The 16162-nt window shown below is 34.6% G+C and overlaps 1 protein-coding gene across 1 annotated transcript; it reads left to right on the forward strand.

Annotated features, from left to right (window-relative positions):
• The first annotated feature begins 363 nt into the window (after positions 1 to 363).
• ZNF639 (zinc finger protein 639) lies at positions 364 to 10696 on the forward strand. Its single transcript, XM_039254342.1, has 6 exons — positions 364 to 509; positions 2288 to 2358; positions 2981 to 3048; positions 4011 to 4121; positions 6580 to 6714; positions 6850 to 10696. The coding sequence occupies exons 3-6, from the start codon at positions 2991 to 2993 to the stop codon at positions 8001 to 8003; spliced, it is 1458 nt and encodes a 485-aa protein (XP_039110273.1). The 5' UTR covers positions 364 to 509; positions 2288 to 2358; positions 2981 to 2990; the 3' UTR covers positions 8004 to 10696.
• Positions 10697 to 16162: the final 5466 nt, after the last annotated feature.

Raw genomic sequence — 16162 nt, forward strand, 5'->3', positions numbered from 1 at the left:
ATTTTAATAACTACTAGAGAATGTTTACATTGCGTGAAAGGCCTTAAATGTTGATCTGTTTGATATAGGTACTGCCTGCCTGTTATGTGGTGTGTTGTACAGACATTATTATTGAAAAACATGACAGGTGGAAAGACACTGATATGGACTTTGTAAGTTGCTTTTTTAAAAAAAATGTTTCATGTGGCAAACATGAAACATAGACATTTTTGCAAAAATGTACAATGTATGTATATACATTAACATAGGAAAATGCCTAGATGTCTATACCCCACAATGCTAATGGTTGCTCGCCGTGAGTAGATTCTAGGTGATTTAATTAAATTAAATTAGTTCCTAAACCTTTTCCTAAGTTTTCTGCAGTGACATGTATTACACGTGCAGTTTAAGTGGGGAAGAGGGAGTGAATGATAAGTTGCCTGTGATTCAGAATCTTCCGCATGAGAGGAAAACTAGTGAGCAAGTGTTTATATGACATCTCTGAGTAAAAAGCCAAACTTCTTCATCAGGTTAGTTATGGCTACAAAAAGCCCATAAGAATAGTTGCCGAAATGAAGGATGGTTAGCAGTTTATAGGTTGAGTAGGCATCTTAGCATCATGCTGAAAGGAGGTCTGATAAATGTTTGGATATTGTTCAGCCCTGAGTCAGAGTCAGACCTTTCCTGATCAAGATGATCCTATTCCTCTCACCTGAATCCAGGCCAGCTTGCAACAATTTTAATGCCATGCATGGTTTCCTTTCCTTACTTTTTCATTCTTCAAGTTGGAAAGAATTTGAAGTGTATTCTGAAATCTCAAGAGGCACCTTTAATGTTTAGCTGACAGGTTTAGAGCATTTAAAACATGAAGTGTGATGCTCTGGACTATATAAATTCTAGAAGTGTACAGAAGAGGTATTAGGAATAAGTCTTGAAATTTTAGTTTACTACATAATGTGAAATTTTTATTTTTAAATGCGCTTGACTGGGAAGGGTTAAGGAATGGTATTTCTGTTCAGTGAAGCATGATAGATTGATCGATAGATAGATAATTTCTATAAATCTCACTGTTGTCAGTTTCTTTGGGTGATTCCCTTCCCTTCCTCCCAATGGGTGACTAAGAAAGAATTGGAACCAAGATGTGAATTACTGGTAATAGTGATTAGCAGTGAAAATTACTTACACAGAGTTAGTTGTCCAAAACTCAAAAGTCAGAAGATAATTCTTTTTCATCATCTCTGGTTCTGCAACTTAGAGGACTTGACTTTCACTGAATCTGTTTCCTCATGAGTAAAATAAGAGGGAAATGCTCAATAAACTAAAAAGCACTGTCTTATTACTGTATGATCACATCACCTGTAGTGTTAATTAATATATACCCAGAACTTCGTGAGACAGCAAGACAGTATGGTGTACTTGAGGTTCTTTATCGTTAGAAATCAGATGGTCTCAGTGGTACCAAGTTCTACCTGCTATATATATCGCTTTGATGGTAAGAAAAGCAGCATGTAAAGCTGGTGGAGAAAACTTCAGTTTCTTTTTCTGACATTTCTTACTTGCCCACTTCTACAGTGAAGGAACACTAACCTGAAATGGAAGAGGTAGTTCTGATTCTGACACTAATCTGTTACTTGAATTGAACTTAGAGCATTTAAAACGTGAAGTATGATGCTCATGATGTTACTTGAATTTTATCTCCCTATTTGTTTTCAAAGCATGTGCTTTAAAATTAGATCTTTATTCAAATTCCAACTCTACCAGTTATTAGAATTGCCTTTAATCTTTCTATGCCTCAGTTTCCTCATCAATAACAAGGGCTAAATAATTTTGAGAGAGTTTTGTGTATTTTTCATATTATAGGATTAAATACGATAAAGTATGTGCACAGCCTGGTACATAATTGGTGCTCAATAAGTGGTCATTGTTCTTATATTGTTAAATAATCAATAAGGATTTATACAGCTTGAAGTCTGATTTGGTTTGCTTTCATTGTATTTGCTTTCATTATGGCTGAATAAAGTAGGCAGATTTATATTCCTGCTTTGATGTTCAAATATAGCTATAGCTTTAGAAGATAAATTGATTTCAAAGAAATATGACACATATATACTCATACTTATCAATTTTTAATGCTTAATACTATATATCCAAAAGCTTATTTATACTTAAAAAAAAAAAGCTTATTTATACTTGAATGATTTCCATATAATTTTCCATTTAATTAAAGACCTGGTGCCATTGTATTCTTGAGTCTCAGAAGTGAACTACATTTTTGCTTATATGACTTCTGTTGTGTTTTTTCGTACAGGCATTTTTTACCATCTGTGAAAACTTCCCTGTAATTCATTCTCCTTACCACACTATTAAGAATTATACCAAGTAAGTGGAATGTGGCAAAACCAATTAGTCAATTTTATAACAGTCCATGGGAGTTCAGTCACTTAATGATGATTTGATTAATCATTTGATCAAATGATTAATTATTAAATGATTGCTACCTGTTTTGTTCTCAGTAGAGTGTTGAATGTGACCTTACAACTAAGAAAAGGATTGAAGTCAGAAGATTGATAAAGATTTGCAACAATATTTTTTGAAGGGATATAATAGCTTGAAAAGCTGTATTAAAATATTCTCAATTATAAGAAATGTACTTGTTTTATTCTTAATATGGTACCATAAGAACAATTTTTTAATAAAAACTACAAGTACAACTTACTGTATTGTCCAGTTCTCACAATTATATCAGCATTTGAAATGGATTGCTCAACCTCACCAAGAAAAAAACAAGCAAACAGATATTGGTGTCCTACTTTTAAACTTGATCAGAAAAATAAATCCAAAATATAAATGGAGGTATTATTTAACATATCTCTTAGAAAGTAGATTTTCAAGTGGCACACACATTTCTTATTGCCAATAAATTCTTTGGTTACGTGGAATTTTTATAAAATACTAACAGTCTTTATTTTTGATACTGTTGTTAAATTTTTCCATTTTTTAGTTGAAAAGATATGAATGAATATCCTAAAAAAAGAAAAAGGAAGACATTACACCCTTCTCGTTACTCAGGTCAGTAGACTGTTTTAAAGTTGGGCCATGGATTAATTCCCACACAATGGTATTCTTACCCTTTTTCTCATAAATAATCAGATAACAGTTAAATATCTGGGTCCATTTTTAGGTAAGAGAAAACTTTAAATTCTCTGAATATACGTTACTCGTTGTCTACCATGTGCTAGGCACACATTGGAACTTTACAAACATTATTTAGTACTCATAATTTAATGGTTGATAGATACTTAAAATTAGTTACCCAAGATTGCATGCTCATACAGCATACTTGAAACTTGCCTGTGTGATTCCCAAGCTTGTTCTTAAGGCACAATATTAACCTTGGTAGAAGATATTTTGCATCACTGAAGAAAAAAAATTTTTATCTTGTACATAATTTTCAGAAATGTGAACTTCCATTTTGATTGTGTTATTTTAGATCTTTTGATTGAGGTTGGCTCTTCTGTCTTGGCAGTAAGAGAGGTCTTAAGAAGTGAAGTCTTTGTGGCCATCTGTATCTCCCATACATAAGACAGTCTCTTAAGGCCTAGTTCAGTGCTTGCTAGCTCCTCCCAGACAAGACTTGAAATGACTGTTCAGAAGCCCTAACTGGTCCCCAGACCATTTCCCCTATACCTTGTGTTTTTTCATCACTATATGGCAGATCTTCTTGGTAGTTAATTCAGTATTTTTTGCAGTTAATACATTATCATGCTTATAATTTGTGGAATTCTAACTGTACGGCAAGTCTATCTTTGTGCGCTTCAAGGTGTAATATTGTTAATTGTATTATTTGTGGTTCTTTCAAAACTCAATGTTAGTATCAGATCTGAAATGTAGAAGCTTTCAGAATTGAGGGAAATATTAATACTTTTACAAATAGGAAAATTTCAAATATGAAAGTATGTTGGATAATGCGATGGTTGTTATTAAATGTATATGTTTACCTGAAATTTTTAAAATTTTGCTTTTATGTTCAGATTCCTCTGGAATAAGCAGAATTGCAGATGGATTCAATGGAATTTTTTCTGATCATTGTTACAGCGTCTGTTCTATGAGACAACCAGACTTAAAATATTTTGACAACAAAGGTATATCTAATGTTTTCCAAAATATCCTTTAAGTTGCTTCTGTGTATTTTTATTTCTTTGAAAATGTGGGTGAAAATGATAATTTCTAAGTGGGGAAGTGTTTAAATTTGTTTAAATGTAAGGAGACAAGATTTTTTGTAAGAAAACAAGTGTGTGACTTTTTCATTTTTAACGTTATTTCAGACCTATAAATAAAAAGTACATTCTCCTGAGTCCATTTAGGTGGCTAGGAACTGGTGGCAAAGCAAGACTAACCCAAAGTTGGGAGCATTTATGATGAAAGGTTAAGAATAGTATTACACACAGTTCTTTCACTTAGCTGTAGTCTACAGGGCTTTTCTAGAGCATTGGATAAATGATAATTTGCATTTGTTTTTTCTTAGCAACCATCAAAACTGCCAATTTCCTTGAACTCCTGTCATAGACACAGAAACATAAATTTTTAAAAAACATAAGGAGTTGGAGACATCTGTATGAACTCCTGTTTGGCTTAATAGAGACAGATGGTTACATACAGAGATAGCTATAGGTATGTCTGTGTGTATCTGGCAGTGTACGTAAATTTTTAGTCTGTTAGCTGAGAGGGCCTAAAAGAAATGACACCCCAATATAGGTGAGCACACCAGTACCCAGATTTTGGTTTCTAAAACCATTCTCCAATAAAAAGAACTGGTACTGGGGCACCTGGGTGGCTCAGTCAGTTGAGCATCCGACTTCAGCTCAGATCATGATCTCACGGTTGGGTTCGAGACCCACATCAGGCTCCGTGCTGACGGCTAGCTCAGAACCTAGAGCCTGCTTCAGATTCTGTGTCTCCCTCTCTCTATGACCCTCCCCTGCTCGCTCTCTCTCCCTCTTTCTCTCTCTCAGAAATAAATAAAAGCATTAAAAAAAAATTTTTTTTTTTTTTTTAAAAGAACTGGTACTTAGAGAAATGGCTGATCCTAGTTCTGAGGCAGGAAATATATGAGACTGGAGCATTTTGTAGTGCCAGAAAATAAGGAGGTACTCAAAACACACACAGACACACACACAATATACAAGTATGCCAAAGGAACATGGGCCAACTAAAAGAACTCCCAGTAGCCAAAGCTGAAACAATTTGGGAGGGGGGGGCTTATAACCCAAAGTATAAAATAAATACACCTGAGTTCATACTGATGATTAACTAAATAAGCAACAAGTTTTTTTGTTTTTTTTTTTAAGTTTATTTATTTTGAAAGAGAAAGAGAGCATGTATGGAGGAGGGGCACAGAGAGGGGGAGAGAATCCCAAGCAGGCTCCACACTTTCAGCTCAGAGCCCGATGTGGGGCTCAAACTCAGGAGCCATGAGTTCATGACATGAGCCAAAAATCAAGAGTTGTATACTCAACCAAGCAAGTTACCCAGGTGCCCCCAAGTAAGAAAAGAATTTATACAGAAGAATTCCAAATTTTTTATATGGATACTCCTCCCTCAAGGAGGTGGAACATAACTTTCCACTCATTCTTAAGTAAGGACTGCAAGCAGGGACTTCCTTCCAAAGTGTAGAGTATGAAAAGAGTGACTTTACAGCAGAGAAACCAGATAAATACTACTTCAACAGGTGACCACAGTCTGCGGTAATAAATCATGTTAATAGTGTGTACCCTGTATATGATGTGGTAAAAGTGGTAGTTTGCCTCTCTGGTCTACCTCCAGTAACCCATAATCCCAGTCTAATCAAAAAAACCATTTCATTAATGGGACATCCTATAAAATACCTGACTTGTACTCCTCAAAACTGTCATGGTCATCAAAAACAAGGAAAGTTTGAGAAACTAACAGATAACTGGCTTAGAGAGAGATGACAACTGAATGTAATGTGGAATCTTAGGATCTTGGAACAGAAAAAGGACATTACATAAAAACTAAGGAAATCTGGGTAAGTATGGACTTTAGTTAATACCATCTTATCAGTATTGGTTATTAATTGAAACAAATGTACCATCTTATTGTAAAAGAATACAGAAATTGAATGCAGGTTTTGTGGGAATGCTCTGTATAATCTCAGATTTTTTCTGAGAAATTCTAAAAATTCAAAGTCTGTTAAAAACAACACTGACATGATGTTGAAGCCCAGCTTTTCCTACTGACCTGTACTTCAGTTCCCCCATGCTAACTTTAAAACATTGGGACTGGGCTGAGGGAATAAAGGCTTATTCAAACTCAGAAATTTAAACTTAAAATTCCTAAGTAAAAGTAACTTTAAAAAGTAGATTCTAGTCCAAATGGGGAATGGAAGCAAAAACAGTTGCTTATTTGGACAGATTTTTTTGTGTGTCTGTGGCACATGGATAACATCTCTTTTCCTGGCTAATTCTAAGTCCTTTAGTTCTGTTGGAATTCAAAATTACATTTAAAACATTTAGTGCTTTAATACTAATATTTAATTTTTTGGTATAAATAATAAGTATTTTTCCAAATCTCGTTCTACAGATGATGATTCTGATACAGAGACATCAAATGACTTGCCAAAATTTACAGATGGGATCAAGGCCAGAAATAGAAATCAGAACTACCTGGTTCCTAGTCCTGTACTTAGAATTCTAGACCACACTGCCTTTTCTACAGGTAAACTCGGGAAACTAGTTAATAGCATTTATTTATTTTATATAAATTAATAAAAAATGTATAAAATAAGTTTTGTGCCATTTATTTATTCAATGTCTTATTTAGTGATAACAATAGACTTATTACATTTTTCAGAAAAATCTGCTGATATTGAAATTTGTGATGAAGAATGTGACTCACCTGAATCAGTCAACCAACAAACTCAAGAAGAGAGTCCTATAGAAGTTCACACCGCTGAAGATGTTCCAATTGCTGCAGAAGTACATGCAATTTCTGAAGATTATGATATAGAAACAGAAAACAATTCCTCTGAGAGTCTCCAAGACCAAACTGATGAGGAGCCACCATCTAAACTTTGCAAAATTCTGGACAAGAGCCAAGCTTTAAATGTGACTGCCCAGCAGAAGTGGCCTTTACTAAGAGCTAATAGCAGTGGCCTCTATAAATGTGAACTTTGTGAGTTCAACAGCAAATACTTTTCTGACTTAAAGCAGCATATGATCCTGAAGCATAAGCGTACTGATTCAAATGTGTGCCGAGTATGCAAGGAAAGTTTCTCCACCAACGTGCTTCTGATCGAGCATGCCAAACTGCATGAAGAGGATCCCTACATTTGTAAATACTGTGATTATAAAACAGTGATTTTTGAGAACCTCAACCAGCACATTGCAGATACCCATTTTAGTGACCACCTTTACTGGTGTGAGCAGTGTGATGTACAGTTCTCCTCAAGCAGTGAACTCTACCTACATTTCCAGGAGCACAGCTGTGATGAACAGTACTTGTGTCAGTTTTGTGAACATGAAACGAATGATCCAGAAGACTTGCATAGCCATGTGGTAAATGAACATGCATGTAAATTAATTGAGTTAAGTGATAAGTATAACAACGGAGAACATGGACAGTATAGCCTCTTAAGCAAAATTACTTTTGACAAATGTAAAAACTTTTTTGTATGTCAAGTATGTGGTTTTCGGAGCAGACTTCATACAAATGTTAACAGGCATGTTGCTATTGAACATACTAAAATTTTCCCTCATGTTTGTGATGACTGTGGGAAAGGCTTTTCAAGTATGCTAGAATATTGCAAACATTTGAATTCACATTTATCTGAAGGGATTTATTTATGTCAATACTGTGAATATTCAACAGGACAAATTGAAGATCTTAAAATTCATCTAGATTTTAAACATTCAGCTGACTTACCTCATAAATGTAGTGACTGCTTGATGAGGTTTGGAAATGAGAGGGAATTAATAAGTCACCTACCAGTCCATGAGACAACTTGATTATATTCTTTAACTGCCAAAATGTTAATGTAAAATAATAAATTTGACTTTTGGAGTTGTTAAAATGGATGATTTTTAAACAACTTATGAGAATTGTCTTTAACAAGTAAGTTTTTTTTTTAATTGTTCGATTTTCTTAGCGTTGCTACATTTTTCATTACATGTATCTTAAATATGGTATTTTCAGCGCAGGTAGTTCATAGTTCTAACCACTATTGGTGTCATCTTGTTTCTTATATAAGCTCTGATTTCATGAATTGATGAGAAACAGATGTACTGAAGAAACTATACTACAATTTTCGTTCTGTAACCGCGAGTGCTATTAACTTTTTTAAACTCAAGACAAGCTCAGTTTTTAATGTATGAAGTCATTAAAATGCAATGTAACATACAATTAAGTCTACTGATGCTCCCATTAATAAGAACCCAGACCCTCCTCTTGCATTCCCATCAGGAATTATCCCCGAGGCTATCAGTGGACTCTCCATCTGTGTAATTCTTTTAATAACACTAGGAGGCAAATGTTATAATAGGAAGAGAAGATCCAGTTTTGTTGGCAGTCTTTATTTTATTCTATTTTAGCCCTTATCCATGAGTTAAATAATTTAAGAAAGGAAGTAGTAAGGGGTTTGACAATAAAAAGTAACATTTCATTACTCACATCCTGTTAATGATTCATTGTAAGGTATGCAACAGCAGAGTCAGCCCAAACTTCTTGATGTCAAATCATGTATTGACTGAGAATACCCACTGTAATGGGTATATTAACACAGTAGTGTAAACATGGAATTAGGAAGATCTGGGAGATAAGGTATTCCTGGCCTTTCTTCTTAGCTTGTAGATGGCAGTCTTTATTCATGTGCTATTCTCTTTGTATACAAGCCTGTCTCCCAAATTTCCCTTCTTTATAAAATCACCAGTCATTAACTGGGTTAGTGTTATTTTAACCTAGTAAAGACCCTATCCCCAAATAAGGTCATATTTTGAGGTATTGGGGCTCAGGACTTCAACATATGCATTGGAGGATGGGAAGAAGAGAAACAACAACCACATTTCAATAGCTTCTTAAATAGCAGTATCACAAAAATAGAATTTTGTCTATCATTGGACTCTAATAAACACTGCCACTAACAATATTCATGTTCAGGAATATTGTTACAGTGGAAGAGATCAGTTTACAATATATGGTTCTCCCACTACAAGAACCATGGAAATGTAGCCTATTTTGAGAATGGTGACAGCAACAAGCTTTTTCAAAACCATTTTTATCTCTACTATTGCCATATATGGATAATTATATTCCTAGAAACTCATTTGATTGGAACATTACAGGTAGGGTTGCCCAATAAAAATGTTTCTTAGAAGACTTAAAGTCATAGTGGTTTAAACCGGCAGAGAATCTTAGAAACCATCTAGTCTAAACCCTCTAGTTTTCTATTGTAGAAATAGGCCAAGGTCACAAAATCAGTTGTAGCAGACGGGAGTGGAATCCAAATTATTTGGCTTTTAGTCTAGTGTTGTTTCCATTACATGGTGTTACATTAAGATCTAAAGTTTGTCCTTGGGGTGTTTTCCATGACTACTTAACCTAGTGACGCGGCTACCTTCTTGGTAATTCTGTTTTTATGCCTTTTTGATATACATCCAGGTTCCAGAATTTTATTTTCAGGAAACACACTTTAAATAAGTAATGCCTTGTTTTTATTTTCAGTTCTGTATTTTACTGCTTTACATTTGATCACACTAATCAAAGTGATTGTAATGAAACCTCAGGAGATATTAATCCAAGTCTTAGAACCATATTTAATTTTGTACTTTTTGATGAATCTGCAGCTTGAGGCCACATCTCACTGACAGTGTGTCCAATAAAAACGTTTTACTTTGACTTAACATTCAGATAAGTTGATGACACCAAAAATTGCTTGGAAAGCTGGTCTATATTTCTCGCTTAAAGAACTTCTTTGGAAAAACAACCCTACTTAAAAAGAAATTTTTCTCACTACTCTGAGTTTTTTATCCTCAAAAACAAACATTTCCACTGACCTCTTTTGTGACTTGAACCACACTTCAAGTCTAAGAATACATAATGATAGTGATGTTTATTAGCACTACAATTGAGTTCTTGGCATCAAGAATTCTTGGCAGTAATGTTGAGCCATTTTTTTCTTGCTTTTTTTATCTTCAACATTGCTGGAGTTATTACTTACTAAATTCCAAATTTCCGCTGTACTACAAAATTTGGAAGTGATTGTGCACAACTGCTCTCTTCCTGCTTGTAAATTTGCCAGTTTTACCACTTTAAATTACCTGATTTCCTGAATACGTGTCATCACGTGTTAACCAGTTTCTCCGTTTCACAGGACCTATATAGCCTGTTAGGTGATTGCTGGGTTGTTGGGAGGTGTAATATATACAGGTTTTTGGTTTTTGTGCTTTTTTTCCAATAGACTAACACTATCCCTAATTTTTAAATCTGATTTGCAAAGCATTGTATTTAATTCCTGGCACTCTACCGTTAACCTTACTTTGCTTGTTTTGTCAGTATTACTACCTTTTGCAAGAAGTTTAATATATTTCCCAAACTACTATGATTAATTTTTAATAGAATTTTTATGTCTAAAAACACTACGAGTTATAATTTGAAAAAGCTAATAAAAATCAAATGGCCACAGGGTGCCGGAGTGGCTCAGTCAGTTAAAGTGTCCAACTCTTGATTTCGGCTCAGGTCATGAGTTTGTGAGTTCAATCATCGCATCAGGCTGAGCGTGGAGCCTGCTTGAGATAGTCTCTCTATGTCTTCCCCCTGCCTCTCTCTCTGTTCCTCCCCCACTCATGCTTACTCTCTTCTCAAAAAAAAAAAAAGTTTAAAAATAAATAAAAAATCAAATGGCCACAATCCTCTTGGGAAATAGATTGGTTTACTAAAATAACAATACTCGTTAAAATTTTAAGTGAAAATAAATAGTTAAGACCGAATGTTAATCCCAATGGAGAAGCAAATTTGGTTGGTCAGATTTACCCTGCAATTAGCACAGTCTTAATCCTATAAATTAAGATGAAATTTGGGGATATATATTTCTTTACGTGTAACTTTAGGTTCTAATGACCGAAGATAGAGTATTTATAAGAATTTTTAGTCATGGCACTTAGGTTATGGATTTACATATGGATTTACATATATATATATATATATATACTCCTTATGTTGTCTTAATTTTCCATAAATCTGTTAAGACAACATTCAAATCTAAGAAAAATGTGTACATTTGTCTTGTAAAATAAAAATTCACAAAGCTAAAAGTTGTTGGGCGCCTGGATGACTCAGTCATTAGGCATCTGACTTCAGCTGAAGTCATGATCTCACCGGTTCATGTGTTCGAGTCCCACATCTGGTGAACGTGAGCCCAGTCTCAGGTGAGTCCTGCCTCTCTCAGTCTCTCTCTTTCTCACTGCCTCTTGTGGGATTCTCTCTCCTACCCCCATCTCTGCCCCTTGCTCACTTGCACACTCTCTCTCAAAAAAAAAAGCTAAAAGTTGTCACATGTAATTTACATGTTTACATGAAGTGATACGTTCAGTTTGTAAGTTTAAAGACTAAAAATTTTAAGAGTAAGAGTCATTTGAAGCCTGCTTCCGTGTAAGTGATGGAAAAATAATTTTCCAGGATAAAGACTGCATATTAAAGCATCAGTCACAACACTTCCTTAAATTCATTCTCCTTAGTAATCTTGGTGTTAAACGGTAACTTCAAACCCAAAGTAAATCACATTTGTGAAGAGTAATTTCTTCATTCTACAAAGAAACAATTTTCTCACTTTGCTATATGGGAGTATTATCTACTAGTACTATTCCCACAATTTAAGAAGGATGGTTACTTAGACAGTTTTTGTTTTGTTTATGTTTTTTTGTTTAAATATTTTTTATTTCTAGGGGAGAGAGAGAGAGAGAGAGACAGCGTGAGCAGGGGAGGGTCAGAGAGAGAGGGAGATACAGACTCTGAAATAGGCTCCAGGCTCTGAGCTGGCAGTCAGCACAGAGCCCGACGCGGGGCTCGAACCCACGTAGCGCGAGATCATGACCTAAGTGAAAGTCCGACGCTTAACCGACTAAGCCACCCAGGCGACCCCTTTATTTGTTTTTTAAGTAGGCTCCATGCTCCAACACGGGGCTTGAACTCAAGAGATCAAGATCTAAGCTGAGATCAAGACTGAGATGCTTAACCAACTGAGCTACCCAGGCACCACTAGTTAGAGAGTTTTTAAAAGAATTTTCGTTACCAAAACCTTTAAAAGTGTTAATTTTTATTTTTAAGAAGGCAAATGAATATAACTTGGATAGCCTTTCTCTTCCTAAAAATATTGAGCTGAATGAACATTGACCTGAAAAATTTAATGAAAAGCATGTTTTGAATGAAAACTCAAAAGTTTTCTAGTTTTTAATCTTACCCAGATAGTGTCTAGTACCAAAAAACATTATCGTTGAAATAATTGACACTTTTGTTGCTCTTCTTTTCAGAATAACCTGAGACCAATCATACCCACCGAATGTAATTTCTAGTGGGTAATTTTTTTCTTGTTTAATCTTCTGTTTAAAGGCCATTCACCATTCTGTTCTGAATTTTGATTGGCTGAAGTTTAAGAGGATTAAATTCTCTTTTCCTGAGTACCTTGTTCATTTTATTTCGGGTAACCTCTTCTTTTTATGTACTTATTCCTGTTTTTAAAACATTCCTCAAACAAAATCTTTGGTTAATTACTCTCATCTCTGCAACTCTTACACACCTCATTTAAGTCTCCAGAAAATCTCAAAAGAGTAAAGTTTTCCCAATTAACAAGGTGAGAGTAAATTTGTGTTCTTTAATTCTTCTATGCCCAAACTGGTAAAATAAGTAACTTCCTTCATACCATATACCACATCACTTGTGTCTATACTCTATAAATATTTTATATGTTCCAATCTAACAGCAGTTTGGCTGTACTGAATTTATAAATTTCAGCATGTCTATCTTGGATTTTAAGAAGCAGAATATCACGGCACAGATCTTAATAAATATGTCTTTATGGTTGCGAGATTATGGTTAAGTTCCTTATGGCACTGATCAGTGTTGTCTACTGAATAATTAAAATGCTCATTAACCTAGAATGACAGAATATTAGTCTGGGAGGGACCTCAGAGGTCATCTAAATCTAATCCAGACTCAAAGTGCACAACATATAAAAATAATTTTATGTGGTACAAGTTTTATTTTCATGGTTATAAATTGTATGTTAACTATCACATCAAATCTGATTACGAATATTTTTACTTGGGACAAAACTGACTTTTTAAGAAAAAAGCAAATTGATTTGAAGAAAAATATGAAGTAAATAATAATGATACATGGACATGGAAAAAATTGTATGATACATGGAAGATTAAAATTTGAGAATACAAAATTTAGATCTAAGTTTCTTGTTTATAGCTTAGAAAAGTGGTTCTCTAATACCATTAGGCAAATGTTTTTTTTAAGCTAGAAAAAGCAAAACTTCTAATTCCCACTATACTTCAAAATTTTTTCTTTAGAAAAAGTTTAAAAATGTGCCCTATTTTGGAAGCACCTGGATAGCTCAGTTGGTTAAGCCTCCAACTTCAACTTAGGTCATGACCTCAGAGTTCATGAGTTTGAGCCCCTTCTCAGACTCTATGCTGACAGCCTGGAGCCTGCCTCAGGTTCTGTGTCTCCCTCTCTCTCTGTGCCTCCCCAACTCTCTCTCCCTCTCTCTCTCCCAAAATATAAATAAACATTTTTTAATGTGGCCTATTTTTCACAGAATATTATAGTAGACACCTAAAGAGATAAAATGACATAATAGAGAATATTGGACCAAAGCATATGACTTTGATATTTGATCCCTGTTTGCTAACTATAATTGTGTGACTGTAACCATGGACAGTGGGTGTAATGTTACTAAATTTTTCTCAGATAATTCATGAACTCTCTGCAACTGCTTAAAAACTTCTATTTCACTACTCTTCAGTTTAACAAATAGCTATCGGATATCTACTATCAAGCCATGTGCTCAGTAATACAAGAATAAATAAACTACCGTTTTTGTCCTCAAAGAGACCACATATGGTATAAAACTCTTCTCTGTCACTTTTCTAAAGCCAATTTAGTTAAATATCAAATTGAGTGACTTTTGCACTTCTAAGTGTTTTTTTAATGTACAAGACTATCATAACATTCTTATATGTGTTGAGGATTTTTGGATTTGTTTTGGTTTTCTTTGGAGTGTGTGAGTGGGTTGAGTTATACATAGTATACCTGTGATTAAAATACTTCCAAAATATTTTTTAATTTTTTTTTTTTTTTAATTTCTGAGAGAGAGGGAGAGACAGCATGAGCCGGAGAAGGTCACAGAGAGGGAGACATAGAATCTGGAATAGGCTCCAGGCTCTGAGCTAGCTGTCAGCACAGAGCCCGATGCAGGGCTCGAACCCACAAACCGTGAGATCATGACCTGAGCCAAAGACGGACTCTTAACCAACTGAGCCACCCAGGCACCCCAAAATACTTCCAAAATATTATCCAGAATGGCTAAAGTTCATCTTCCCATCAGCAGACCATGTTTCCCTACATCCTCACCAAAAATTAATTTCATAGCATTTTTTACTTTTCTGTAGATCAGAGGGGCATAAAGTTGTATATTATTCAAATTTGCATTATCTAATTGCTAACAAGATTGGAAATGTCCATATGCTTATGAGACATTTTGGCTTCTTATTTTGTGAACTGCCTCTCCTGGTTGACTTTCAAAAGTTCTTTGTAAATTATAAATATTGATCCTTTGTTTTCTATGTACACTGCAAAAAAAATTCCCAGATTATTATGTTATTAATGTTCTGTTGAACAGAAATCCTTACTGTAGATAGATCCATTACATTTTCCCTTTACAAGCTTTGCTTTCTGCATCTTATTTACAGAATCTTCTTGAACTCCGGTGTCATAAAATTATTTTCCTACATTTTCTCCTAATAATTTTCTGGTTATACCCTTTATGTCTATATCTGAGTTTCTTTGTGTGTTGGTGTGATTCAAGTTGTTTTGTTTTGTTTTTTCATTCAAATGAGCCAATTTCTCTAATACTATTTGTTAAATAATGCATCTTCCCCCAGTGTTCATGACCTCATGTGTTCATGATACTCCTCATGGGCATGACTGGTATATGAATCTTTGTACTCATTGTATTCCTCTGTTCTAGTAACAGTATCACAGGCTTTAACAGATACAGTATGCTTAAAATATTAGGGCTTTGCAATATGTCTTAACATCAGATAGTGTGAGCTTATTTCCTCGACTTTTTTTTAAATTTTATTTTTAAATAATCTCTACACTCAATGTGGGGTTTGAACTCACAACCCCAGCATCAAGAGTCACATGCTTTTCTGACTGAGCAAGCCAGGTGTCCTCCTCTACTCTTCCTTTTGATAACTGTTTTAGTTATTGATGGACTTTTTCTTCTTCCATGTAAATTTAATTAATTAGATGGAATTATAATTCCATCTAAAGTCTTATTGTAATTACATGAAAATTATAAATCATTTTAGAGGGAATTAACATCTTTACAATGTTAAAATCTTCCCTTTTGTAAATATTGCATATTTCTCCACTTACTCAGGTCTCTTTTCAATGTTCTTTTTTTTAATTGTTTTTTAATGTTTTATTTATTTCTGAGAGAGAGACAGCGTGAGCAGGGGAGGGTCAGAGAGAGAGGGAGACACAGAATCTGAAGTAGGCTCCAGGCTCTGAGCTACCTGTCAGCACACAGCCTGATGCAGGGCTTGAACCCACGAACTGTGAGATCATATCCTGAGCCGAAGTTGGAAGCTTCACCGATTGAGCCACCCAGGCGCCCCGCAATGCTCTTTTAAATTTTTTCATAAAGGTCATATGTAGTTTTTGTAAAGTCAATACCTATATTCTTTACAGTTTTGGTTCCTTTGACATGCTTATTTTCTAACCGGTTATTACAGGTCGATAGGAAGGCTTCTGGTTTTTTAAACATTGATTTTGTATACAAATACCTTGCTCAGGTTTTAGTTCTTAGTTCTAATAGCTATCTTTGCTTAATTTTTAATGTAAATAATAATATAATCTGCTATAAATGACATAAATTTAA

The sequence above is a fragment of the Hyaena hyaena genome, unplaced genomic scaffold (assembly GCF_003009895.1).
Source record: "Hyaena hyaena isolate Hyena2069 unplaced genomic scaffold, ASM300989v1 scaffold_477, whole genome shotgun sequence".
Lineage (NCBI taxonomy): Eukaryota > Metazoa > Chordata > Mammalia > Carnivora > Hyaenidae > Hyaena > Hyaena hyaena.